Source organism: Bubalus bubalis, chromosome 20, assembly GCF_019923935.1.
Source record: "Bubalus bubalis isolate 160015118507 breed Murrah chromosome 20, NDDB_SH_1, whole genome shotgun sequence".
Lineage (NCBI taxonomy): Eukaryota > Metazoa > Chordata > Mammalia > Artiodactyla > Bovidae > Bubalus > Bubalus bubalis.
In genome coordinates, this window is record NC_059176.1 from 36,604,755 (window position 1) to 36,631,520 (window position 26,766).

Below are 26,766 nucleotides of genomic sequence, written 5' to 3' on the forward strand. Positions count from 1 at the left end.
GAAGAATCTGCCTGCAATGTGGGAGACCTGGGTTCGATCCCTGGGTTGGGAAGATCCCCTGGAGAAGGGAAAGGCTACCCACTTCAGTATTCTGGCCAGGAGAATTCCAAAGACTGTATAGTCCATGGGGTCACAAAGAGTCAGACACGACTGAGCGACTTTCACTATCTCATAGGGTTATCTTGAGAATTCTTGCAAAGGGTTAGCTTTAGTATTTGTCCATGTGTGCTAAGTTGCTTCAGTTGTGTCTGACTCTTTGTGACCCTACAGGCTGTAACCTGCCAGGCTCCTCTGTCCATGGGATTTTCCAGGCAAGAATACTGGAGTGGGTTGTCATGCCCTCCTCCAGGGGATCTTAACCCAGGGATTGTCTCAACCCACATCTCTTACATCTCCTGCATTGGCAGGCAGGTTCTTTACCAGTAGCACCACCTGGGAAGCCCTTTGTATTTAGTATATAACAAACAAATGTTATCTGCTATTACTGCTTGAATGTCAGCTGAGCACTGGCAGAAATGTGAAGCTGAATTAGACATATAGTCTAGAAGAAAGCAGATTATCACTAGATAATAATATGTGATCAGTTCTATTAGATCTAGACAAGCAAGAGTTAAGGGTGAAAGGTTCTAGGTTCTCCAGACACCCTAGTTTCCCTTCTAGATATATTTTTCTGTATGTGGGGAGGGTGGGGTGAGGTGGGTGCTCTGTCCCAACAATCTAAGTTCTCTCTTTCCTGTGAAAAATACTGTGAGGAAAGAACTCTAATGTTACTTCAGTGGTGGTGGTGGTAGGAGGTGCCCCAAGAAGCCCCTGTGCCCAGACTAATCCCTCATTCTTCCCCGAGAAGGTCCATTTGGCTGGGCGAGTGGGGATGAGAGGAAGAGAGGTATTCAAAGTCAGGAGGTAGGTGAGATGTGCTGCTTGTATAGTTCGTTTTATTATTCCTTAGTGTGTGGTGAAGCTTTCTTTGAAATGCAGGCAGATTTATCTGAGCCAGGGGACTCTTGCTGCTGCTGCTGCTAAGTCACTTCAGTCGTGTCAAACTCTGTGCGACCCCATAGACGGCAGCCCACCAGGCTCCCCCATCCCTGGGATTCTCCAGGCAAGAACACTGGAGTGGGTTGCCATTTCTTTCTCCAATGTGTGAAAGTGAAGTCGCTCAGTCGTGTCCGACCCTTAGCAACCCCATGGACCGCAGCTTACCAGGCTCCTCTGTCCATGGGATTTTCCAGGCAAGAGTACTGGAGTGGGGTGCCATTGCCTTCTCCAAGGGGACTCTTAGGGAGGTCGTTATCAATAGCTAGGCAGAACATTGCAGAGAAAACAGTGGCCTCTCTCTCCCCTGGACATGTATGGTAGAGGCCATGGGAATCAGTCGGGTTGGGTGGCAGGGGGAAGAGAAGGCAGAGTCAGGATTACAGGCCCTCACTCCAGGTCCCCTGGTGCTTTAGCTGCTATGTTCCTGGGATGCCCTCTTCCTGGGCTGTTGACTGAGGAGGCCTGCATGTTAGAGCCTTTGTCTACAGGATACAGCAAGATTACTCCACAGCCAAGGTCCAGCCCAGCCTTTGCCATGTAGGGCTCCTGGTGACTTCCCTTGACTTCTGTGTATGTGGCTTGTGAGCAACTCAGCCTGGAGGAGGAGCTAGGGTTCTGAGTCCTGCAGTGGAGTCCTTAGGGTGGAGAGAATCAGAACAGCACTAAGCACTGACTGCCTTCTGGAATCACATCATCCCATCCAACCCTCCAACAAGGCTTTCAGTCCAGCATTATTATTCCCACTTTACACACGAAGAAACTGAAGCTCAGACAGATTAAGGGCCTTGCGTGTGACATTTACCATCATCACCAAGCATCAGTGAGTTCCTGCTTAGATCATAGCAATGCTTTGCTCAAATCTGCTAATGAAAACCTGACATCCTCATAATAGTCTACAAAGAACTGCCCACTGTCTTTCCTCTCTCACCACCACACTTCCACCTTTCCTGCTCACTCTGCTCCAGCCAGTCTGGCCTCTTTGCTATTTACTCTGAAAATGGCAGGCACATTTCCACGTTCCCACCTTAGGGCCTTTGCTATAGCTGTATCTTCTGCTCAGAGCATTCTCTCCTCCTCACTTCCAAGTCCACAGTCAATTCTCACCTCAGTGAGGCTTATCTAGGCAACCTTTTAAATTCTACTGGCTGCCTTCCGCCTCCACCCACACCCCTTACTTTTCGTAGCACTGACTTTTCAACTTGCTATGTGATTTACTTGTTTATCATACTTGTTTGCTGTCTTCCCTTCACCATAATGTAAGCTCTACAAAGACAAAATAGTTCTTATCTTGCTCTTCCATGTGTCTCTAGCCCTCAGAACAGTCTGTGGCATTTATCAGGTTCTCAATAAATATGCTATTGTCCAGGCCTGGCAAGCCCAACAGCCCCGAGCGGGGCACCCAGTACTTCACAGCCTCCTGCCCCCCAGGCTAGGAACCTAGGGTGCTGGTCACTACTTTGTTCCTGCCTTTGTCTCCACCATGATTTCTGCGAAGCCGCTCCAAGTGTCCATCAGCTGCTGCTGCTAAGTCGCTTCAGTCATGTCCGACTCTGTGCGACCCCATAGACGGCAGCCCACCAGGCTCCCCCTTCCCTGGGATACTCCAGGCAAGAACACTGGAGTGGGTTGCATTTCCTTCTCCAATGCATGAAAGTGAAAAGTGAAGGTGAAGTCGCTCAGTCGAGTCTGACTCTTCGCTACCCCATGGACTGCAGCCCACCAGGCTCCTCCATCCATGGGATTTTCCAGGCAAGAGTACTGGAGTGGGGTGCCATTGTCTTCTCCGAAGTGTCCATCACTTCATGGCAAATTGATGGGGGAAAAAATGGAAACAGTGGCAGATTTTATTTTCTTGGGCTCCAAAATCACTGCAGATGGTGACTGCAGCCATGAAGTTAAAAGACAGTTGCTCCTTGGAAGAAAAGCAATGACAAACCTAGACAGCATTTTAAAAAGCAGAGCATCACTTTGCTGACAAAGGTCCCTATGGTCAAAGCTATGCTTTTTCTGGTAGTCATGTATAACATGTGAGAGTTGGACCATAAAGAAGGCTGAGCACTGAAGAATTGATGCTTTTGAACTCTGGTTTTGGGGAAAACTCTTGAGAGTCCGTGGGACAGCAAGGAGATCAAATCAGTTAATCCTAAAGGAAATCAACCCCGAATATTCATTGAAAGGACTGATGCTGAAGGTGAAATTCCAATACTTGGGCCACCTGATGCCAAGAGCTGACTCAATTGAAAGACCGTGATGCTGGGAAAGATTGAGGGCAGAAGAGGAGGGCGACAGAAGATGAGATGGTTGGATGGCATCACTGACTCAATGGACATGAGTTTGAGTAAGCTCCGGGAGTTGGTGATGAACAAGGAGGCCTGGAGTCCTGCAGTTCACGCGGTCGCAAAGAGTCTATAGAACGTAAGCGACTGAAAAAGAACAACAATAAATATGTGTCCGGTGAAGGAACGGGCAACGAAAATGCTGAGACCTCAGATTGCCGGCTGGAAGGCTCTGTACTGGTAGGGGATTCCTTCCGAGAGCGGGAGTGTGGGAGAGGGATTCAGCCTGCCAGCAGTGGCCACACCTGGCATTCAGACGTCCGAGAAGGCGAGGGAAGAACTACATTTCCCATGAAGCTCTGGGCGCAGGGAGGCCGAGGGTGCTGCCGGTAAAGATATACGTGCGAGAAGACCGGTCGGAGGCCTCAAGGATGGCCGCTCAGCGAGGTGGGCTGTTGACTGGGGTGCCAGCGAGAGTGGGGATGGATTGCGCCCGACCCTTCCTGACCTAATACGGCAGGTCGAACTCCGCCCCAGCCCCTTGGGGCTCTGCGGAAAGATGCATGGGCGCTGGAAAGAGGAGGGGGCACCCGCGATGGGGATCGAGCCCTTATTCCAGCCCTCGAAAGGGGGTTTTGAGGGGAGACGGTTGCGCGTGGGTTACTTCTAGACTGGGTGCAATGGAATAGGTTCCTCCCACGACCTCCGCGTCACCGTAACGTACTTATCTGCCTCAGGTCAGCAGGAGATCCTTACTACCCGTCTTACAGACGGGAACATCGAGGCATGCAGAAGAGAAGGGTCTCAACTCACAACATACAAACCTCTTATTTGACTCTATCCCTCAGATAAAACCCTCAGCTCAGGTCTGGTTCCCCCGGGACAGGAGGGTCAGGCCTCAGGAGTGGAGTGGAAACTAACGCTCTGTCTGTACCCCCCAGTATTCCCACTTTCCTGTGTGGTGCAGCAATATGCCTGGGGAAAGATGGGTTCCAACAGTGAAGTGGCCCGGCTGCTGGCCAGCAGTGACCCACTGGCCCAGATCTCAGAGGACAGACCATATGCAGAGGTGAGACCTCGGCTGTATTTCAGCCTACTCGACCAGCAGGTGGGAGGAAGGGACTCCTCTATCAAAGGGGCTGAGGCAAGTCTTGTGAATCTGAGGGGAAGGGGAGACAGCAAAGGGAGAGGAGGCCTTCTTAGGGCTTCAGATCTGTGCAGGTTGATGAACCCAGATGGCAGCACAAAAAGAAGTGAGGTTTTGTCATAATAGGAATTTCCAGTACCCTCCTTCCTTCCCCAAGGAACTTTCAGCACTTACTGAATTTTATTTTATTGAAGTATAGTTGATTTACAATGTTGTGTTAATTTCTTCTGTACAACAGAGTGACTCAGTTGTGTGTGAATATGTGTGTGTGTTAAGTCACTTCAGTCGTGTCTGACTCTGCAACCCTATGAACTGTAGCCTGCTAGGCTCCTCTGTCTGTGGGATTCTCCAGGCAAGAATACTGGAGTGGGTTGCCATTTCCTCCTCTAGGGGATCTTCCTGACCCATATTCTTTTCCATTATGATTTGTCACAGAACATTAAATATAGTTTCCTGTGCTATACAGAGGGGCTTCCCAGATGGTGCCAGTGGTAAACAGCCTTCCTGCCACTACAGGAGACATAAGAGATGTGGGTTCAATCCCTGGGTTGGTAAGATCTCCTGGAGGAGGTCATGGCAACCCACTCCAGTGTTCTTGCCTGGAGAATCACATGGACAGAGGAGCCTGGTGGGCTATAGTCCATAGGGTCACAAAGAGTCTGACAGGACTGAAGCGGTTTAGCACACACACATGTGCTATACAGTATGACCTTGCTGCTTCTTATTTTATTTTCTATTTTTAGCACTTACTGAATTTTAATTCAGCCCTCCTTGACAATTATAATTTTTACTTTGACTAACTGACTTTTTTAATAACCTAAAATACATAGTTATCCTGCCCATTTAGTAAAGGAAAAGCCAAAACACAGGAAAGCATTAGCTTCTACTTCTGAGATTGGAATAAATGAATGTTAACCCCTCACAGAGCCATTTGAGAGTTAGAGCTTTTCAGTGACCTTGACAGTGTAGGTTTCGTTCTCCTCACTGGACAGATGAGAAAACTGAGACCCAGAGACAAGAAATTGAAACTAGCCCAAGCTTCTGCAGCTGGTTGGAGGCAGAGCCTCAACTAGAGCTTGAGTTTCCTGACTCCTGGTATTCTGTGGTCTGCTGCGCCGGGTATGTCTGTGATGGTATGAACATTTATACCCAGTCCCAAGAGGCCTTTCTCAGGACTTGGCTGCCTTATGGGGAGCACAGGGTAACAGAGCAGGGCAGGCCAATGGGTGGTGCCAGGTTCTGCCTTTGTCCCTCCTAAGTTTCCTGTTTTTACAGCTGTGGATGGGGACCCACCCCCGGGGAGATGCCAAGATCCTTGACAACCGCATCTCGCAGAAGACCCTAGGCCAGTGGATTGCTGATAATCAGGACAGCTTGGGTTCGAAGGTCAAGGACACCTTTAACGGCAAACTGCCCTTCCTCTTCAAAGTGCTTTCAGTTGAAACGGCCCTGTCCATCCAGGCACACCCGAACAAGGTATAGCATCAGAGTAGGGCACGGAGGTCAGGTTAGAGAAGAGCTTAAGAGTCCAGACTCCTGTACAACTTTTACTTCTGCTTTTACCCTGCCCATGCCAGGCTCCAGCCCAGAATTAAATCCGAGCCTGACAACTCCCAGTTTAGCTCTGCAAGGCCTATTGCCAATGACACATGTGGCAACAAAGTTCTAAGCGGACAGCTGACCAGCCTGTGCCACGGCAGCTTCTCCAAGCTTGTTCCTGGCTCCCCTCAGCAAACCCCAACCCAGCCAATTCATATCTGCCCTATTTCCACCTGACTGTCTCAGAGTTCACCTTCCAAGGCACAGCAGTTACCCTAGTCATGACCTTAATTCCATCCCTGTGGTCTTTCTACACAAGCCTGTGTGTGAGTCATAGCTTAAGCATTTGTCCAAACGTCATGAGCAAAGAAGACCTAGAGAAGAGAGAGACTTACCCAAAGTTACACAGCTTGTTAGTGTCAAAGCTTGGCTTGGTATTTGGGTCTTCTGGTTCATAGTCCTCTTAAAGTTTGCCCCAGCTCTACCCCAGAGTTGATCCATTGCCTGCCTTGGGTTGGCTGAACCCTGAGTTTCTGAATTATGCCTTGACTGGGCTCAGTGCCAGAGGCAGGAAGCTGACTGGGGAGGGTCAAGAACAAGGGCTGGTAGGAACTGGTATCTTGCTGGGTGATGGCTGCACCTAAACATCCTCCTCTCCCTTGCCCATCCCACAGGAGCTGGCAGAGAAGCTGCACCTCCAGGCTCCACAGCACTACCCCGATGCCAACCATAAGCCAGAGATGGCAATTGCCCTCACCCCCTTCCAGGGCTTATGTGGCTTCCGGCCAATTGAGGAAATTGTGACCTTTCTAACAAGTAAGGTTGGGCAAAATGCTAAGAGCCTGCATACTGGACCTAGGATGCAAGGGCAACCCAGGGCAGAGCTGGAGGCTGAGAACAGAGGCTGAGTGTCCCAGGAGCTGAAGGGCTGGTTGGCCTCATGAATTTTTAAAAAATGATTTATATATGTATTTGGTTACATCAGGTCTTTATTGTGGCAGGCGGGATTGTCACTACATCAAGCCGAACCTTTCATTATGTTGCACGGATGCTCTAGTTTGTGGCATACAGGCTCCAGGGTGCTCAGGCTCAGTAGTTGCAGTGCTCAGGCTTAGTTGCTCTGCCGTATGTGGGATCTTGGTTCCCCAACCAGGTATTGAACCTGCATCCCCTGCATTGCAAGGCAGATTCTTAACCACTGGACCACCAGGGAAGTCCCATGGCCTCATGAATTCTTGATGTTCCTGGGGGAGGCTCATGAGACCAGGCTCAGGTGTGGTTGCTGAAGGCTGGTCATAAGCAGTAAATTTTCACTGCGAAACTTACATAGCTTTGCCTGGCTCCTTGGTTAGGAATGAGACGGGGAGGCCTCCTCCAGCTTTCCACTGTTTGTGGGTTCCATCTTAACCATTCCTGATGCGGGTCCTGGCCTGACCTTCCTGCAGAGGTGCCGGAATTCCAGTTTCTAATTGGAGACAACGCAGCAGCGCAGCTGAAGCAGAGCCTGAGCCAGGACTCCGAGGCTGTGACTTCTGCTCTGCGGAGCTGTTTCTCCCACCTAATGAAGAGCGAGAAGAAGGTGGTGGTGGAGCAGCTGAACCTGTTGGTGAAGCGGATCTCGCAGCAAGGTGGGTATCTTAGGCCTGAACGCAGTGCCCCTTCCTGGGCCCCTGGCACAGTTACTAGGCTGTAGGAATAGAGTTCTCAATCCCTTTGCTCAAGTAGAACACCAAAACGGTCTGACTTAGATGGTCTGTTAGCAACTTAGCATTTCTTTCCCAGTCTTTATGGAACAGGGTCCTGCTGCTTCCTACCTGGTTATCTCCTTTAGATGAGTGGAGACAGGCTGGCCTGGAAAAGTACTAGGCTGTCTCTCAGCTGGGCATTCTGAGATTTCTCAGCCCTAGAGCTGCTGTCCAAAGGGTTTTATACTTTGGAGCTGGAGAACAGGAAGGAGATAAAAGGATCCAAAAACCTGAATTCCTGAGCTCTCAATCAGTAGATCTTTTCTTAAATACCTGCTCTGGGCCCAACCTTGTGCTAATAAGGAGAGTTCAGGAAATGACTTTGATGGGTGTGGTTGTGTCAACTTTGGGTTTGAGAGTTAATACAAGCAGTAAAGAGCAAGGCAGAAGACTGCTAGGAGCTTATATGGCACACATGATGAGCTCCAGCTCCTTCTCCACTCTGCTTTTAGAGACACCCCCACCACACACACAGTTATGGAAACCCAGCTCACCGCCCTCCCCTCCTCCCCGCAGTTCCCAAGCATTCCCTCACCACTCTAGCCCAGGCTGAGCTCCTTCTCCCCTGGTCAGCCTGGGACACATTTCGACCCTTGCATCCTGCCTCATGCTCTCTGGGGTGTTCAACCATCACTCTTTGCCTGGGACTGAGAGATTGTAGTGTTAAACGGAAAGGCCTGGGCTAAGTGGGACAGTTAGTCACCCCACGGGGAACCCTTGGGTTCTCTCCTAACTAGATTTTAAGCTCCTAGAGCAGTCGTCTCAACCAGGGGACACTGGAAGGGTGGAGGTATCTTTGGTTGTCAAACCCGGGTTTGGGGTGCTAGTGGTGTTTTGTAGGTGGGGGCCAGGGATGCTACTAGACATCCTATAGTACATAGGACAGCCCCCACAACAGTTACCTGGCCTCAAATGTCAGTAATGCTGAGGCTGAGAAGCGCTGTCTAAAAGGACTACACTCTAGCCCTTTTAGTGCCCGGTAGAGTGGTGGGCATATCAATAGTCAAAATGGGGAAAATGGCATCTGTGTAGGCTGGAATAGCAAGGAAGGCTGGCCCCCACAGGGTGGGGGATGTGACTAGAACATGCCCACCCGTTCCTGGATTCCTGGACCAGGGTCTTCTCTAGGACTCTCTCTTGGGGGGGTGGGGTGGGGAGCCATGAATACCCTCAAGCGTTGCTGAGTAGCCTTGGGGTGCTCTGTGCCCCTCAGTGGCTGCTGGAAACAACATGGAGGACATCTGTGGGGAGCTCCTGCTGCAGCTGCACCAGCAGTACCCGGGTGATATCGGATGCTTTGCCATCTACTTCCTGAATCTGCTTACCCTGAAGCCGGGGGAGGCCATGTTTCTGGAGGCCAATGTGCCCCATGCCTACCTGAAAGGAGGTGAGCCGCATTTCAGCAGTGAGCCCCACGGCCCACCCCTTCAGGCCTTGTTTCTCCGTCTGGACAGAACAGGAGGTGGTAGTTGAGGAGACTGCCTTTAAAGTCCCATCCAGCTCTGAGCTCCCAGGGCTCCTGGGATCAGCAGGGAAGTGACCGGTCAGGATGATGAATGCCAGCTCGGTGCTGGACACTGGTTGGATCCTCATACCACCCCTGTGAGCTCAGGACACCCTCATGTTAAGCCCTGTCAATATGTGTGCCAACTGCAATTTGAATCCAAGCCTATATTGGATCAAGGCCATTGTTCTCTCCCCCGCATCATAGTGCCTTCACACGTCTATCACATCTATGCAGAGATTTTGTTAAAAAACACATTGCCGCAGAGGGGTGTCACACTTTGATGGTTGGCTGCTTATCCACTTGTAGACAGGGTTCTTTAGTAAAAGGGGAGAATACAATGTCTCCAGAGGGTTGGAGCTCCCCCAGGGGTTAACATGACTCCCCTTGAGAGTGGTGGGTGACATCACCTGTTTTGGGTATCTGTTATCTTAGCCCATTCTCACAGAAGATGCTGTTCATACAGTTTCATCTAATGCTGCTGGGAGCTCATGGCACTCAGGTTAGAAAGCCCAGCTCTGGAGAGCCAAACTCCAAGGCACCCTTAGCACATGCCCACTGTCTGTCCCCAGACTGCGTGGAGTGCATGGCATGTTCAGACAACACAGTGCGTGCTGGCCTGACACCCAAGTTCATTGATGTGCCAACTCTGTGTGAAATGCTCAGCTACACCCCCAGCCCTAGCCAGGACAGGCTCTTCCCTCCAGCACGGAGCCCGGAAGACCCCTACCTCTCTATCTATGATCCCCCTGTGCCAGACTTCACCGTTATGAAGGTGGAGGTGAGTGAGGGCTGTGGTGTTTCTTGTGTGGCATGTAGAACCCTGGCAAGGCCACCGTGTGGGGTATACCTGGGGCTGGGCTTCCTTTCTGCCAAGCTCAGGTGGTGGGCAACTGCCGCAGGGCCTGCCTGTGCCTCTCTGTACAGGGACCAGACTGGCCTTCGTGCTGGTGAAAGCCTGAGCAGCGGGGCAGGAGGCGGCAGAGCTCTCCCTTTCACTACCCTTGGGGTGGTCCTGGGAGCCCTGGGAGCTCACAGCAGCTCAGACCCTGCTCCGTCGTGTCATTTCTTCCTGCCCAGGTACCTGGCTCTGTCACTGAATACAAGGTCTTGGCCCTGGACTCTGCCAGCATCCTCCTGGTGGTGCAGGGGACAGTGACAGCTAGCAGCCCCACAGCCCAGGCAGCAATCCCCCTGAAACGTGGCGGGGTGCTCTTCATTGGGGCCAACGAGAGTGTCTCACTGAAGCTCACTGTGCCTAAGGACCTGCTGATGTTCCGTGCCTGCTGCCTGCTGTAGAGGCCACAGCCTTCCTGGCTCTCCTCTGCTAGTCATCCTACATCCTGGCCAGCCTCACCACTGCAGACCCAGCCCAGATCCCTTCCCTGCTCTGGGCTCTTTGGGTACACCCTGAAAGACTGGGGGAGAAGAGCTTGAAGGTGGTGACTCCCGAGCAGGCCGAGGCTGAACCGTCTTCTTCCTGGTAGGAGGGGCCCATGTGAGGACTGAGAGCTGATACTCCCCTTGGATCTCGCCACACTGGAGCCAGGCTCTCCTCAGAGCTCAAGGAGAGCAGCAGCCCTGTCCCAGCCTATGGCATTAGGCAGACTGGTGAGATCTAGGATTAGCTCAGCAGCAGTCACAGCAAGATAGGTAATTAATCTGTAAGAACATAGGGTTCCACAGTGCAGAGGGAAAAGTGTAGCCCCTGTGGCCTGATGCCGCTCTGTTAAAGCAATTAAAGATCACTTGTTTGAGGTCTGTGGGCTAAAGAGCACTCAGCCTTTGCCATTCTAGTCTCTGAAGTGGGCTGAAGGAGCCCTCCCTGGATGTTGTCCAGTTTTTGCTGTATTCCAGTTTCAGCTTCCTGAGGTAGGCAGAGGCGTCTATGGGACAGGCAGCCCGCTGTAGCCTCAGCGGCAGAGCTTGCAGGCAGGCCTCAGGCCCTCGAGCCCTGCAGACAGTGGAAGGTGTGTCTAAAGAAAGGAACTGTCAGTGCAGGATTCTTCTCTCCAATGTTTTAGTTGGCTTTAGGATGGGGATCAGGCTCTGGGAGTTGGTGATGGACAGGGAACCCTGGTGTGCTGCAGTCCATGGGGTCGCAGAGTCAGACACGACTGAGCGACTGAACTGAACTGAGGGCAGGGGCTGGGCTTCCCTGGTAGCTCAGCTGGTAAAGAATCTACCTATAATGCAGGGGACCCCAGTTCGATTCCTGGATTGGGAAGATCCCCTGAAGAAGGGATAGGCTACCCACTCCAGTATTCTTGGGCTTCCCTGGTGGCTCAGACAGTAAAGACTCCGCCTGCAATGTTCAATCCCTGGGTTGGGAATATCTCTTGGAGGAGGGCATGACAACCCACTCCAGTATTGCCTGGAGAATCCCCATGGATAGAGGAATCTGGCTGCAGTCCATGGGGTCGCAAAGTCAGACATGAGTGAGTGACTAAGCATAGCATAGAGCGGGGATCATCCACTAAGATCAGCAGGCTGGATCTGGCCACGCCCTCTCTTTGCATTCCATTAGCTGCTTTCACCAGACTGTATGGCCTGCAAAGCCAAAAGTACTCACTGGTCCTTCACAGAGAAAGGTTGTCAACCACTTCTTTAGAGCACAGTCAGTCACTGTAGAAGTGGGGACTGAAGGACAGGACAATCCAACTTGTGTTGTGAAGAGAAACCTAGTTCCTTTTTTCCTACGATGGCAGGAAGAACCTACACGGGCATCTACTCTCCCCGTGCTTACCCTCTAGAGGTGGGACACCCTCTGCAGGGGGTTGTATAGCTCTGTGTTTTGCCACTGTGGTTTCTGACTGGCAGTCTTAGCTCCTGTCATCCCAGACTAAGCAGACACCCAGGCTAGTGGCTCCTTCCTGTTGGTAAGGGATTAGTCTCACACAAAAGGATCTTTCTGGGCCATTGCCCACATTAGACCTGTACAATGGAATTCCAGGAAACTACCTACAAAAAATTTTAGCCAATCTGTTTTGGGGGTTTTTTGCCTCCAATAAATTTTCTTCAGCTGAAAAAAATCAAGCAAACAATACCTCCCATAAACCGAAAACAAAAAAACCTGAGAAGGGTCTGCCAAAGGGAACTCATAAAGAGAAGTGATAAGGTCGCTCAGTGATAAAGAATGCACCTGCCACTGCAGGAGACATGGGTTCGATCCCTGGGTTGGGAAGATCCACTGGAGAAGGAAATGGCAAATCACTCCAGTGTTCTTGCCTGGGAAATTCCATGGACAGAGCAGCCTGGTGGGCTACAGTCCATGGGGTCACAAAACAGACATGACTTAACGACTAAACGATTCCATCCATGGTCTCCAATGAGGACTGAAAATGGCACCCCCTGGGAACAGGAGAAAGGAGGGGTGGCCCTTGGCAGAATGCTCACAGTTAGAACTGTTAGGCTACTTCTTCATTTCAGAATTCAGAAGGGGCAACGGCCATGGTCTAGGCTTTTCTTAAAAATCCTGTTGCAACACAGAGACAGCTCAACAGAATGACTGTATTTATTTCTACAAACTTACAAAGCTGTAGAAGCCTAAGCCAAGAGTTCTGTAAACGCCATACAGTACCACTCCTATCCATGAGGTAAGCCGTCTCCCCAGAGTGCCATCACCTGCACAACACCCCAGCACTTTTATTATTAAGGCAGTTTGGTTCTAGACACCTTGGTGCTTTTATTGGTGACTTTCTAGCCCATAGCTTCTTAGCCCCAAGCAATTGACCATTTCTACCCTGCCTTGCTCTATGACGTTCCTGCAACTTTTTCTACAAAGGTAATGCCTCCCCCTCAGGGTCAACCAGCCCTGAAACATTCCAGGGAGAGGTGTAGCCAAATACACCAGTGTGGCTTTATAACAACAGCCACTGGAGGGTCTTGGTATTGGGGGCCCACTGCCATCCTCACCCCCAGCAGCTGTCAAATACTCTGTTCCAATGAAATGAAGCAAGAGGCTGGGCAAGTTCCCAAGTCAGGACCACACCTCAATCCTCACTACCCTACCCCTGTCCACTCCCATTCAGCTCCATCTGGTTCTAGGTAAGGCAAAAAAAAAAAAAAAAAAAAGGAACCACTGAAAAATTTCACAGAGGCCTGGTACAGCAAGAGATGCAATCTAGTAGGGGTCATGGGAGATTATGCCTGTCCTTGCTATGTTCAAACTGGGGGCTGATTGTAAAGCCAAATCTTGAGTATCCACTGTGGTCAGAGGAATCTGGATGAACAGAATGGCTCTCACTAGGGTGGAGGGAGGCCCTCTGCAATGGCAAGATTATCTCCTTAGGTTGGGGTGGGAGGGATAGCTGGGGAGCTTCCACAGGTCCCTCCTCCTCAGCCTGTCAGGGCCCACACAGCTGTGCAGTATACATCTCACCATTGCTGCTTCTCAAGTGTAAAATGTTAAACAAATGAGGGAATTCCCTGGTAGTCCAGTGGTTAGGATTCTGAACTTCCACTTCAGGGGCCTGAGTTCCACCCCTCCCTGGTTGGGGCACTGCTGCTGCTGCTGCTAAGTCGCTTCAGTCGTGTCCAACTCTGTGCGACCCCATAGACGGCAGCCCACCAGGCTACCCCGTCCCTGGGATTCTCCAGGCAAGAACACTGGAGTGGGTTGCCATTTCCTTCTCCAATGCATGAAAGGGAAAAGTGAAAGTGAAGTCGCTCAGTCGTGTCCGACTCTTTGCGACCCCATGGTCTGCAGCCTACCAGGCTCCTCTGTCCATGGGATTTTCCAGGCAAGAGTACTGGAGTGGGGTGCCATTGCCTTCTCCAAGATCTCACAAAACAACAACAAAAAATCCAAACGGGAAGGCACCTAACTGCTCCTGCAGCTCCCTCTGCTGGTAACCAAAAACTGCAGGCTTCTGTGGCCAACTCTAGAACCTTCATTCCACCTTAGATCAAAGACTGGTGAAGATATTAGCTAAGACCAAGGTGAAGAATGGCAACCAAGAAAAGAAATTTTGTCTACCTGGTGGAGTAGAGTTAGTTTTCTCTAACTAGGGTTGGACTAAACAAGTTACTAAGCTCACACAGACACATGGACCAGTTGGGAATGCTCAGCTTCCAAGGATTCTGGAAGTCTTGATCAGGCTGTGCCATCAAGCAACTTGTTGTACTCTCTGCCACAGTCATACAGGAACAACCGGCAAACATGTAACCCATCTTGGAGCTTGGAAGAGAAGAGAATATGGAATTTCCTGAACTGAACTGGCCCCAAATAAATTCTTTTTCCACAGACTCTCAGCTGCAAGCCATAAAGTGCTATTTTCTGCCTCCATGCAACACCAGCCAGCACAGCCTGGGCACAAAAGCTCCATTTTTCCCTCCACAGGGCATCATGACAAATACCAATCAAGAAGTCTGCAAGTTTCTCTTCACCAATTTTGTCCCTCAGCATAAGAAACAGAATTCCTGTGTTCCTGCCCTTATTAAAGCAGTTTCTCCAAATGCTACTCCAACAGCAGAGAACTGCAGAATTCCACCTGTCACCCTATGACCCAGATGGGGGCCTCTGGCCTGAGAAGCACCAGGTTTGGGGTAACTGCAGTCACTGCCTTTCCCAGAGGGTCAGTGTCTCCAGTGATCCTGGGGTTGACAGCAGTGGGTTCCCACTGCACTCTGTGACCAACGCAGGGTCAATAGGACTCTGCAGGCATGGTGAGCAGGACCTGTCCTAGAGGGTTATGTCTACTGGAGGGTACAGGACGAAGAGGCCCCAAGACAGCACCAGCAGCAGGAGCATGTTGAGGTCATAGGCTTGGGGGGAATTAGGTCCAAGTCCTCATCATCTGGAATCTCATCCAAGTGATACCCGTCCTGGAGCAGCTGCCGGCTCACATCCTGGTTCACCTGCTAAGAACAGGGGAAGAGAGAACTATAGGCCAGGCCACAAGGCAGAAATAACTGCTGCCCCCAAAGCAGACCCACATCTCCTCACTGGAGCTTACTGTCCGTTTCCTCCTGACCGTGCTCCACCCTCAGGCCAGGCCTGCACATCCCTGGACTACAGGAAGAAGTGCTAACCTTTTCCTACCTGTGTCTCACCCAGCAGGGGCTGGGGGACATCCAGGGACCTGAGCCAGGACTGTCCAGGCTGCACTGTCACGTGCCCCCAAGGAAGCTGCCCTCACTCAAGAATCCCAAGGCAGGTGATATGAGATTCGAGATTATGTCTGAAAGTCAAGCCCTGACCATTACCACTGTGAACCCAGATTGGTTCCTATGAAGGTGAAGAGTATGGAACAATTGGTACCAGCACAATGGGGTAGACGGGTGGAGGAAAATGGGTTAGAGCAGAATAGGGTGGGGAACAGCTGCTTCTGCACTGCCAGTGTTTCTCTTTGATGCCAACAGAGCTCATTCCTTGCAAAGTAGAACCTGTCAGCCTGCCTTCACCAGTTCCACTGAGCAGAAGGCAAATGAGACTGGGGAGTGTAGGACTTCTCTGGCTCTTGGCTTATTTTTCTTTCCTTTGTTCTAACAATCTTAGGCACCTAGATATTCAAGGAGTATACAATTTGCAAACTGTATTCTCTGGCAGAAACTCGGGGTGGCCAAGGGTTTCCAGGAGCGTGAGGAAGAAATACCAGTGGTATATAGTCAGGTCCCCAGCACTTCACCTCTGTCAAAAGCAGTAAGCCACAGACGCCAGAACCTTCGGTCCCTGTTTTAGTCTGGGACAGTCACTTGTCCAAAAGGCCAGCCCAGGAATATCTATCTCAGTCACAGTTCCCACAGATGGAACAAAGGAGGAACAGAATTTGTCTGGCCTGGAAGTAAGCAAGCTTGAGGATGGAAAGGGGAGGGACAGGAATGCTGATCTCAGGTAAAAGATGATCAAAAGAAGGCAGAGTAAAATTATTCTGTCACTGGAGACAGGACTAAGACCACTAAGTCCAAGCTGCAGGAGACTTTTCCAATTAACAAGGAAGACGTCTCTATGAGCTACCTGAACTGTGTGTGTTGCAGGGGAAGACAGGCAGCAAGGTTTCTTGGAGGTAGTACCCAATGACAAGAAGCATTCAAATAAGCATTTAGCTGGGATTTATCAAGAGGATTCCTTTTCTAAGTGGTGGCCTGGATTAGACTTGTGAGGTCATTTCCAGCCCTAAGAGTCTCTGGGGATTTCCCTGGTGGTCAGTCCAATGGTTAAGACTCTACACTTCCAATGCAGGGGGTGTGAGTTTGATCCCTGGTTGGGGAATGAAAATCCTATATGCCAAAAAAAAAAGGTCTGTAGTCTCCTGGGGGCTTCCTTGGTGACACTAGTGGTAAAGAACCTGCCTGCCAATGCAGGAGACATAAGAGACTCTGGTTCAATCCCTGGGTCGGGAAGATCCCCTGGAGGAGGGCATGGCAACCCACTGCAGTATTCTTGCCTGGAGAATCCCATGGACAGACGAGCCCGGTGGGCTATAATCCATAGGGTCGCAAAGAGTCAGACACAAAGAGACTTAGCATGCAGCACACACATAGTCTCCTGGACTTTCAACAGTCCTCTTCAGATACCTAAACTTCTGCTAGAGGAACAGGGTAGAGTAGAAGACTGGAGAACACATGGGAAGTCTGGTACAGTGCCATGCATATAGCAGGAACCAGACAAGTGTTTCGCAGTGGCTATGACTCTGCCTGCAGCCTGGCCCCGCCACAGAAAGGTGCTCTGGACTTGCCTCTGCAGAGGAATACCCGGAGGAGTATCTGGATTCCAGCTCTCCATCACTAGGACAAGAGGAAGACAGTCAGTTCAGGGAGATGCCTGCGGAGCACAGCTGCAAGCGGCAAGGTGCACAACATGTAAGGGGGTCTGGAGGACTTGTGAAGCAAAGACCACACACCACAGAACTCAAACCCATAATCTGCCATGAGTATCAATGGCTCCTTCTTGGCTCCAGCAGGGAGAGTCACTGTCACTAATAATGCAGACATAATAGGGCAGGATGACTCCCCCAGACAAGGTTGGTGCTTCACATCCAAGAGCAGCAAGGTCACCTATGAGTCCTCTAAGCAAGCCATCCCGGAAGAGACAGTGCTCTGAAGCAGCAGCCCTGGAACATGCACAAAAGGTCTTGGAAGAGACAGGGAAAAAGCAAAGCAAGTTGTCTGCAATTTTTATCCAAGGCACTCCCCAAGGGGTATTTCCAAGGACAGCACTTACCTGTCAGAGTCGAGGGACACCAGGTTTTCATCTGGACTCTGACTAAGAGCGGTGTAGCCCTTGTTAAACTTCACTGACCTGAGGGGAGATGGAGAGACCAAGCATAGATGCAATGCCAGCATTTCACAGGGAAAGCCAGCGTCCTCGCCCTTATGGGGAAAACAAAAAAACTGACTGCACTACTCCTGACTATCTTCCACCTGGCCAGCCACCACTGCCTGCCATGTATCCGTGCACTTCCCCACACCGCTCCCCCTGCTGCTTCTGAGGATAAGCACACCTCCTCTTCTAAGAATCAGGAAAAGCCCCATCTCCCCACCTTTTTAACCTGAGGACAGAAAAATCAAAGTCCTTAGGCAAATTCCTTCACCTGCTTTAGCTCAAGCCCTGGTGAAGGTTCGATCCAGCCCTCAGTGCTTACCGTTCTGTTAAGGAAAAATCACAGTCCTAGCTGTTCCCACACTGCTCTCCATCCTCACTCCTGGGGACCCCAGCCACTACGCTCCTCCCTAATTTAGACAGTGATTGACCCTACGAACTGATAAAACTCATAGCAAAGCTCTTTCCTCGACACCATCACATCCTGGAAAGCAAAGAAAAGGTCGTTCCTCTTTCCATTTTTAAACAGTGAACCCGACAGGCCGGCGTCAGGGGAATGACTGGCTCGGCTTTAAACGTGGGTACTCGGTCTCCCAGCCTGAGCACTAGGGCCTACTGTGAAAACGCTTGCACAGAGGAGGTGGCGCCTGCTGAGACCTTTTCCCTGAAGAGTCGGGGCGGTTCGGCGCGGCCCCCAGCATGCCTTTTCTCCGCAGAACCGCCTTGGCCAGGTCCCGGTGTTTCTCTGGAAGTCAAAGGGCCCAGATCAGCGGGCTCATCCCTACTCCGCCGTGTCTCCCAAACGCCAGGAGCCCGCTCTTCGAACAGATTTTTGGGTGCGGGAGCGGGCTGCAGTTACCCCTCCGGGGTCGCCCCAGCGGCGCTCCGGAGCCAGCCCGGGAACACGGCAGCCCGCCCAAGCAGAGACCCCTCATCGGGCCGCACTCACTCAGCTTGGCCTGAATGGAAGGCGCACGCGCCACCATGTACGGGCCCCGCTTCTCCACAGCCGCCGGGATCCGCTCTCCCAACCGGGGGGCTCCAATGCCGCTTCGCCCGGAGGGCAGCCCCGCAGCTCCCGTCCCGCTGGGCCGGGGTCCCGGGATAGAGGGCGCAGCATGCCCGTCGGGATCCGCGGTCGCCATCGCCTGGCCACGCCCCGCCGAGTCGCGAAGCCCCGCCTTCTGGCTAACCAGCCGCCAGACGGGAGGGAGGCGGTCCCTCCTGGAGCAAGATGGCGGCGCGCAGGCGTGGGCCGTGCCCGCCCGAGCTTTCTGGCCCCTCCTGCTGTGGGATTGGCTCAACTGTTCCGCCTTTCCGGGGGTTGGGTTTTTTCAGTTCCTCCGTTCTGGCACTAGCTCGCCTCTCGCAGTCGGCCTGAAACTGGTGATGTCAAGCCAAGTTCTGTCTCTGGTCGAAAGTAAATACAAGTATTTCCGGGGAGCTGCAGGTGTGCGCCCGCACACTCAAAGCCCTGATGCCTGCGCTCTCACCGCAGTGTCTCCGCACTGGTCCTCTCGCCACAGCCGGAGCACCCCAAGGCGGGCCGGAGAGAGGCTGGATTGAATCGGAAAGCGAGCGGTAGGAGAAAGGGAGTTAATAACGCCCTTCTCCAGAAGATGAAACAGGTCGGAAAGGTTCAAGGACCTTGTGGAGGTCACACAACTAGAGGCAGTTCCTTGGCTGATAGATATAACACCAAACCCTCGTTATTGCCAGCACTGCGCAATGCCCGAGACCTTGGATGAGGCCTGACCCTCTCTAAGCCTCAGTTTCCACGTTTCAAAATGCAACCAACATCAGTACCTGTCTTATAGCGATAAACAAGGACAAAATAGGACTTGGGAAGAAAACCGAAAGTGCGCTGAGTTTGTGTCGGGGCACAGGACTGTCATGGCTCTTGACGTCTCTGGTCCCCAAGGGCTTTTGGCTGGCTGGAAAGTAGCTCTAGATCCTTGTAGTAATTGCCAAATCTCATGAGGCTGTCCCAAGGCTAATTTACTAGCTTTCACAGGGTAAGTCAACAGTGTGCAACTTACGAGTCCCCAGGGCCACCCAAAGAGTGGAGCGGGAGAGTGCCCTAGATGGACTAGGAGAAGCACAAAGGAAAGCTAACTCTTTTGGTAGATTCCACCGCTGTTTTTAACCTCCAGAAACAATCATTTCATATGGTTTGACTTAATATTTAATCCTCCTGACCTCCCAGTGAAGCACTCTTACTCCCATTAAGCAAATGAGAATTAGATTTGGTCAAGTTCACCAGTAAAGCTAGTTCACCAGTAAAACCTAGAATTTGAACCCAGCTCTCTGTGGACTCTGAAGAGATGGTTTTTCTCATAGTTTTCTGTTAAGTTGATGGAGACCTACCAAGGGGCCAAAGAAAATGTGATCAAAACCTTCTTGATGTCACAAAATCTCTAGGAACTTGTAGGGAAAGAGTCTGAGTGCCCTCATCCATGACACTCCTGGGTCTCCTATCCTGGCAATCCAGCTAATTGCCATGTGGTTGAATATGGGCCCTGAATACAGATAACTTGCTCTGCCATTTACTGGTAAGTTAGTTAACTCTTTACGTCTCAGTTTTTTTAACAGGAATGGGATAATAATAGTACCTATCTAATAGAATTATGAGGTTAAATTGTAAAGTGCTTGGGACGGTATTAGCATATAGTAAGTGCTCAAGAAATGTTACCTCATGAAGCTTACACAGTGTTTTAAGGATTTAGGGTTTATTTTCTCAGTTGGCTTTACATGCTTCCAGGACAGACCACCTTAATGATATTTTTATCCCTTGTTTTCAGCACAAAGTCATAGTACTACATATTTGTTGAATGAATGTCCTATTTCCCTTCTTAACTTTTAGTCAATTTAATCATAGAACTTTCGGGCTGGCAGGAATCTTGGAGATTATATAGTCTAAATTCATTTTATTATGAAGAAATTGTGATTACCCAACTGCCTTGATCTGGGTGTGGCAGTTCACTTTTTCTGCTTAAGATATTGTATTCACTAGGAACCTAAGAAAAATGAATAACTTCCCATTGCCCAAAGCGAATAGCAAAGATTAAAACCTAGGTTGTAAGGGGGTAAGTCTCCAGGGCAAGAATGGCTGCAGCACACAGGGCACGAAGCCTGTCTTCCTCACCCCAGCTGCTCAGACTCTAACCCAGAACGTCTATGCTGGCTTCCCTGCAGGACTGGAGATCTGTAATTCTTCCGTCAGCAAAGCTTTTTTCATCTATATGTCAGGTGCTATGAAGATCTAATGATGAACAGGACAAAAAAGGTACCTCTTAGTCTCTGATTCTCAGTCTTCTTTCTTTTATTCTTTGTTGTGGGTTGGGGGAGATTCTTGGCTATTCAGACTTAAGACTCCTACTCTCATTCATGCCCCCGTGGAGCAGTCACATTTATGTTTTTTTTTAATATTTATAGAAGTTTTAATTGTAAAGCAAAGAGGTGGTCTTAGATGGAGTCCACAGGGGGCTCTGGAGTATGAACAGTACCACTGAGTTAAGCCCAAGTCACATTCTTTATTTTTGACTCCAAATCATGGGAATCCTACCCATCCCCCAAGTTTTCTGGTCCTGGGACAGATGAATCTTAATGATCAGTTGAGAATACTAGTTCTGCTGTCCAGTAAAATTTAATTCCCTCATCTAGACAAGAATCTGGGATTAGGTATAGAAAAGAATGGGAGACAGTGGTGAATTTATTTTTTATTGAGGTATAATTGACCTCTAACACTGTGTTGATTTCAGGTGTACAAAATAATGACTTTTAAATTGCCAGTATCCGCTGGATCATCGAAAAAGCAAGACAGTTCCATAAAAGCATCTATTTCTGCTTTATTGACTATGCCAAAGCCTTTGACTGTGTGCATCACAATAAACTGTGGAAAATTCTTCAAGAGATGGGAATACCAGACCACCTGATCTGCCTCTTGAGAAATTTGTATGCAGGTCAAGAAGCAACAGTTAGAACTGGACATGGAACAACAGACTGGTTCCAAATAGGAAAAGGAGTTCGTCAAGGCTGTATATTGTCACCCTGTTTATTTAACTTATATGTAGAATACATCATGAGAAACGCTGGACTGGAAGGAACACAAGCTGGAATCAAGATTGCCGGGAGAAATATCAATAACCTCAGATATGCAGATGACACCACCCTTATGGCAGAAAGTGAAGAGGAACTCAAAAGCCTCTTGATGAAAATGAAAGTGGAGAGTGAAAGTTGGCTTAAAGCTCAACATTCAGAAAACGAAAATCATGGCATCTGGTCCCATCACTTCATGGGAAATAGATGGGGAAACAGTGGAAACAGTGTCAGACTTTATTTTTCTGGGCTCCAAAATCACTGCAGATGGTGATTGCAGTCATGAAATTAAAAGATGCTTACTCCTTGGAAGGAAAGTTATGACCAACCTAGATAGCATATTCAAAAGCAGAGACATTACTTTGCCAACAAAGGTTCATCTAGTCAAGGCTATGGTTTTTCCAGTGGTCATGTATGGATGTCAGAGTTGGACTGTGAAGAAGGCTGAGCGCCGAAGAATTGATGCTTTTGAACTGTGGTGTTGGAGAAGACTCGTGAGAGTCCCTTGGACTGCAAGGAGATCCAATCAGTCCATTCTGAAGGAGATCAGCCCTGGGATTTCTTTGGAGGGAATGATGCTAAAGCTGAAACTCCAGTACTTTGGCCACCTCATGCGAAGAGTTGACTCATTGGAAAAGACTCTGATGCTGGGAGGGATTGGGGACAAGAGGAGAAGGGGACGACAGAGGATGAGATGGCTGGATGGCATCACTGACTCGATGGATGTGAGTCTGAGTGAACTCCTGGAGTTGGTGATGGACAGGGAGGCCTGGCCTGCTGTGATTCATGGGGTCGAAAAGAGTCTGACCGACTGAGTGACTGATCTGATCTGAATCTGTACATATTGTGAATGTATACAATGTGTATACACATATACAATGTATACACATTGTATACATTGTGATAACCACAATTAGTCTAGCTATATTTTGTCTCTTTTTTCTTATGATTAAGACTTCTAAGGTCTATTATTTTAGCATCTTCAGTTCAGTTCAGTTCAGTCACTCAGTCATGTCTGACTCTTTTCCACCCCATGAATCGCAGCACGCCAGGCCTCCCTGTCCATCACCAACTCCCGGAGTTCTCTCAGACTCACATCCATAGAGTCAGTGATGCCATCCAGCCATCTCATCCTCTGTCGTCCCCTTCTCTTCCTGCCCCCAATCCCTCCTAGCATCAGAGTCTTGTCCAATGAATCAGCTCTTCGCATGAGGTGGCCAAAGTACTGGAGTTTCAGCTTCAGCATCATTCCCTCCAAAGAAATCCCAGGGCTGATCTTCAGAATGGACTGGTTGAATCTCCTTGCAGTCCAAGGGACTCTCAAGAGTCTTCTCCAACACCACAGTTCAAAAGCATCAATTCTTCAGCACTCAGCCTTCTTCACAGTTCAACTCTCACATCCATACATGGCCACAGGAAAAACCATAGCCTTGACTAGATGAACCTTTGTTGGCAAACTAATGTCTCTGCTTTTGAATATATGCTATCTAGGTTGGTCATAACTTTCCTTCCAAGGAGTAAGCGTCTTTTAATTTCATGGCTGCAGTCCCCATCTGTAGTGATTTTGGAGCCCAGAAAAATAAAGTCTGACACTGTTTCCACTGTTTCCCCATCTATTTCCCATGAAGTGATGGGATCAGATGCCATGATCTTCGTTTTCTGAATGTTGAGCTTTAAGCCAACTTTCACTCTCCACTTTCACTTTCATCAAGAGGCTTTTGAGTTCCTCTTCACTTTCTGCCATAAGGGTGGTGTCATCTGCATATCTGAGGTTATTGATATTTCTCCCGGCAATCTTGATTCCAGCTTGTGTTCCTTCCAGTCCAGCGTTTCTCATGATGTACTCTGCATAGAAGTTAAATAAACAGGGTGACAATATACAGCCTTGATGTACTCCTTTTCCTATTTGGAACCAGTCTGTTGTTTCATGTCCAGTTCTAACTGTTGCTTCCTGACCTGCATATAGATTTCTCAAGAGGCAGGTCAGGTGGTCTGGTATTCCCATCTCTTTCAGAATTTTCCACAGTTTATTGTGATGCACACAGTCAAAGGCTTTGGCATAGTCAATAAAGCAGAAATAGATGTTTTTCTGGAACTCTCTTGCTTTTTCCATGATCCAGCGGATGTTGGCAATTTGGTCTCTGGTTCCTCTGCCTTTTCTAAAACCAGCTTGAACATCTGGCAGTTCATGGTTCACATATTTCTGAAGCCTGGCTTGGAGAATTTTGAGCATTACTTTACTAGCGTGTGAGATGAGTGCAATTGTGCAGTAGTTTGAGCATTCTTTGGCATTGCCTTTCTTTGGGATTGGAATGAAAACTGACCTTTTCCAGTCCCGTGGCCACTGCTGAGTTTTCCAAATTTGCTGGCATATTGAGTGCAGCACTTTCACAGCATCATCTTTCAGGATGTGAAATAGCTCAACTGGAATTCCATCACCTCCACTAGCTTTGTTTGTGTGATGCTTCCTAAGGCCCACTTGACTTCACATTCCAGGATCTCTGGCTCTAGGTGAGTGATCACACCATCATGATTATCTGGGTCGTGAAGATCTTTTCATTCAGTAGGTTGCCTTTTAATTTTGTTGGTTTCTGTTGCTATGCAGAAGCTTTTAGTTTGATGTAATCCCACTTGTTTATATTGGTTTTTGTTGCCTTTGTTTTTGGTATTAAATAAAAAAATCATCACCAAAGTGAATGTCAAGGCGCTTACCACCTATGATTTCTATTAGGAGTTTTATGGTTTCAGGTCTTACATTTAACTCTTTGATCAATTTTTAGTTAATTTTTGTGTATAATGGAAGATAGTCACGTTTTATTTTTCTGGGTGTGGTTGTTCAGTTTTCTCAAAACCGTTTACTGAAAGGATTTTCCTTTCTCCATTGCATATTCTTGCCTTCTTTGCTGTAAATTAGTTGACCATACATGCATGGGTTTGTTTCTGGGCTCTGTATTCTGTCCCATTGATCTGTGTCTGGTTTGTTTACCAGTACCATTCTGTTTTGATTATTATAGCCTTGTAATATGGAGAAGGAAATGGCAACCCACTCCAGTGTTCTTGCCTGGAGAATCCCAGGGATGGTGGAGCCTGGTGGGCTGCCATCTATGAGGTCGCACAGAGTTGGACACAACTGAAGGAACTTAGCAGCGGTAGCAGCAGCAGCCTTGTAATATAGTTGAAATCAAGGCACATGATGTCTCCAGCTTTGTTCTTCTTTCTCAAGATTGCTTTAGCTGTTTGGCATCTTTTGTGGTTCCACACAAATTTTAGAACTCTTTGTTCTTTTCTGTGAAAAATGCCATTGTAATTTTGATAGGGATAGAAATGAATCTGTAGATTGCTTTGGGTATTATGACATTTTACAATATTAATTCTTTCAATACATGAACATGGAATATCTTTCCATTTATTTTTGTCTTATTCAAATTCTTTAATCAACATCTTTGTTTTCAGTGTACAGATCTTTTACCTCCTTGATTGAATTTATTTCTAGGATTTTATTCTCTTTGATGCAGTTGTAGATGAGATTGTTTTCTTAATTTCTCTGATAGTTGGTTTTTGTGGGGGTTTTTTTGTATTTTGTATACAAAAGTTTTTTTCTCATGCAGATGATATCACCCTTATGGCAGAAAGCGAAGAGGAACTAAAGAGCCTCTTGATGAAAGTGAAAGAGGAGAGTGAAAAAGCTGGCTTAAAACTCAACATTCAGAAAATGAAAATCATGGCATCCGATCCCATGACTACATGGCAAACAGATGGGGAAACAATGGAAACAGTGACAGACTTTATGTTCTTGGGTTCCAGAATCACTGCAGATGGTGACTGCAGCCATGAAATTAAAAGATACTTGCTCCTTGGAAGAAAAGCTATGACCAACCTAGATAGCACATTAAAAAGCAGAGACATTACTTTGCTTACAAAGGTCTGTCTACTCAAAGCTGTGTTTTTTCCAGTAGTTATGTATGGATATGAGAGTTGGACCATAAAGAAGGCTGAGTGCTGAAGTGATGCTTTTGAACTGTGATATTGGAGAAGACTCTTGAGAGTCCCTTGGACTTCAAGGAGATCAAACCAGTAAATCCTAAAGGAAATCAATCCTGAATATTCTTTGGAGGGACTGATTCGGGATCTGAAGCTCCAGTATTTTGGCCACCCGATGCAAAGAACTGACTCATTTGAAAAGACCCTGATGCTGGCAAAGATTGAAGGCAGGAGAAAGGGATGACAGAGGATGAGATGGTTGGATGGCCTCACTGACTTGATGGACATGAGTTTGAATAAACTCGGGGAGATAGTGAAGGACAGGGAAGCTCTGTGTGCTCCAGTCCATGGGGTCACAAAGAGTCAGACATGACTGAACAACTGAACTGAACTGATACAAAATTTTGTATATTGATTTTGTATCCTGCTACTTTTTTTACCTTTCTTCATTGTCTTGTTCCTGATATTAGAAGAAAGCTTTTAGCTTTCATTATTGGATATATTAACTGTGAACTTATCATACATGGCCTTTATTACATTTGAGGTACATTTCTTCTATACCCACTTAGTTATTTTTGTTTTTTAATCATAAGTGTATGTTGAAATTTTCGGGGGGGGGATGTTGAATTTTGTCCTATGATTTTTCTGCATCTATACATGATCATGCAGTTTTCGTCCTTTATTATGTTAATGTGATGTACAATAAGTCCCCTATATGTGAACAAATTCTGTTTTGAGAATGCTTTTGTAAGTCCAATCTGTTCTTAAGTTCAACAAAGTTAGCCTAGGTCCCCACCTAGCACAATTAGCTATAAAATACTGTACTGTAATACAGGGGTCTCCAATCTCCAGGATCTAATGCCTGATGATCTGAGGTGGAGCTGATGTAATAACGGAAATAAAGTACACAATAAATATAATGCACCTGAATCATTCCAAAACCACCCCTCCACTCCCAGTTCATGAAAAAATTATCTTCCATAAAACTGGTCCCTGGTGTCCAAAAGGTTGTAGACTGCTACCTAGGTTTATAATACTTTTCACACAAATAATACATAAGAACACACACACAAAGCATTTTAAATCTTACAGTACAGTACCTTAAAAAGTATGCCAGACACATGAAGTAATTTACTGATTGGACATGCGACTGCATGTTCGCATCTTTGAAAGTG

General features: G+C 48.5%; 2 protein-coding genes and 2 long non-coding RNA genes across 11 annotated transcripts; 2 read left to right on the top strand and 2 right to left on the bottom strand.

Annotated features, from left to right (window-relative positions):
• Nucleotides 1–3,648: 3,648 nt before the first annotated feature.
• Nucleotides 3,649–11,006, top strand: MPI (mannose phosphate isomerase). 2 transcript variants are annotated; one of them, XM_006080654.4, is made up of 8 exons: nucleotides 3,649–3,761; nucleotides 4,256–4,383; nucleotides 5,737–5,937; nucleotides 6,675–6,816; nucleotides 7,446–7,628; nucleotides 8,959–9,132; nucleotides 9,822–10,030; nucleotides 10,330–11,006. In XM_006080654.4, exons 1-8 carry the CDS (start codon nucleotides 3,746–3,748, stop codon nucleotides 10,546–10,548), a joined length of 1,272 nt encoding a protein of 423 aa, XP_006080716.1. In that variant the 5' UTR covers nucleotides 3,649–3,745; the 3' UTR covers nucleotides 10,549–11,006. The 2 variants fall into 2 exon arrangements, with proteins under 2 accessions (XP_006080716.1, XP_025126787.1); XM_025271002.3 differs by lacking the exon at nucleotides 9,822–10,030 and having other exon boundaries at nucleotides 10,330–10,465.
• LOC112580790 lies at nucleotides 6,972–8,962 on the bottom strand. The gene is made up of 2 exons (XR_006547163.1): nucleotides 7,815–8,962; nucleotides 6,972–7,558 (listed from the first exon to the last, which is right to left on the bottom strand). It is a non-coding gene; the product is annotated as an uncharacterized LOC112580790 (long non-coding RNA).
• A 3,609-nt stretch (nucleotides 11,007–14,615) lies between the features above and the next one.
• Nucleotides 14,616–18,741, bottom strand: FAM219B (family with sequence similarity 219 member B). Of its 7 annotated transcripts, none has more exons than XM_025271031.3 (6): nucleotides 18,462–18,740; nucleotides 18,170–18,257; nucleotides 17,414–17,491; nucleotides 17,248–17,303; nucleotides 16,929–16,977; nucleotides 14,974–15,108 (listed from the first exon to the last, which is right to left on the bottom strand). In XM_025271031.3, exons 1-6 carry the CDS (start codon nucleotides 18,655–18,657, stop codon nucleotides 15,105–15,107), a joined length of 471 nt encoding a protein of 156 aa, XP_025126816.3. In that variant the 5' UTR covers nucleotides 18,658–18,740; the 3' UTR covers nucleotides 14,974–15,104. The 7 variants fall into 7 exon arrangements, 5 of the variants coding, with proteins under 5 accessions (XP_006080718.3, XP_006080717.3, XP_025126816.3 ...); XM_025271030.3 differs by having other exon boundaries at nucleotides 14,978–15,111; nucleotides 18,462–18,739; XR_003105111.3 differs by having other exon boundaries at nucleotides 15,017–15,108; nucleotides 17,094–17,303; nucleotides 18,462–18,741.
• Nucleotides 18,742–18,885: 144 nt separating this feature from the next.
• LOC112580802 lies at nucleotides 18,886–25,272 on the top strand. The gene is made up of 3 exons (XR_003105112.2): nucleotides 18,886–20,064; nucleotides 20,708–20,798; nucleotides 25,219–25,272. It is a non-coding gene; the product is annotated as an uncharacterized LOC112580802 (long non-coding RNA).
• Nucleotides 25,273–26,766: the final 1,494 nt, after the last annotated feature.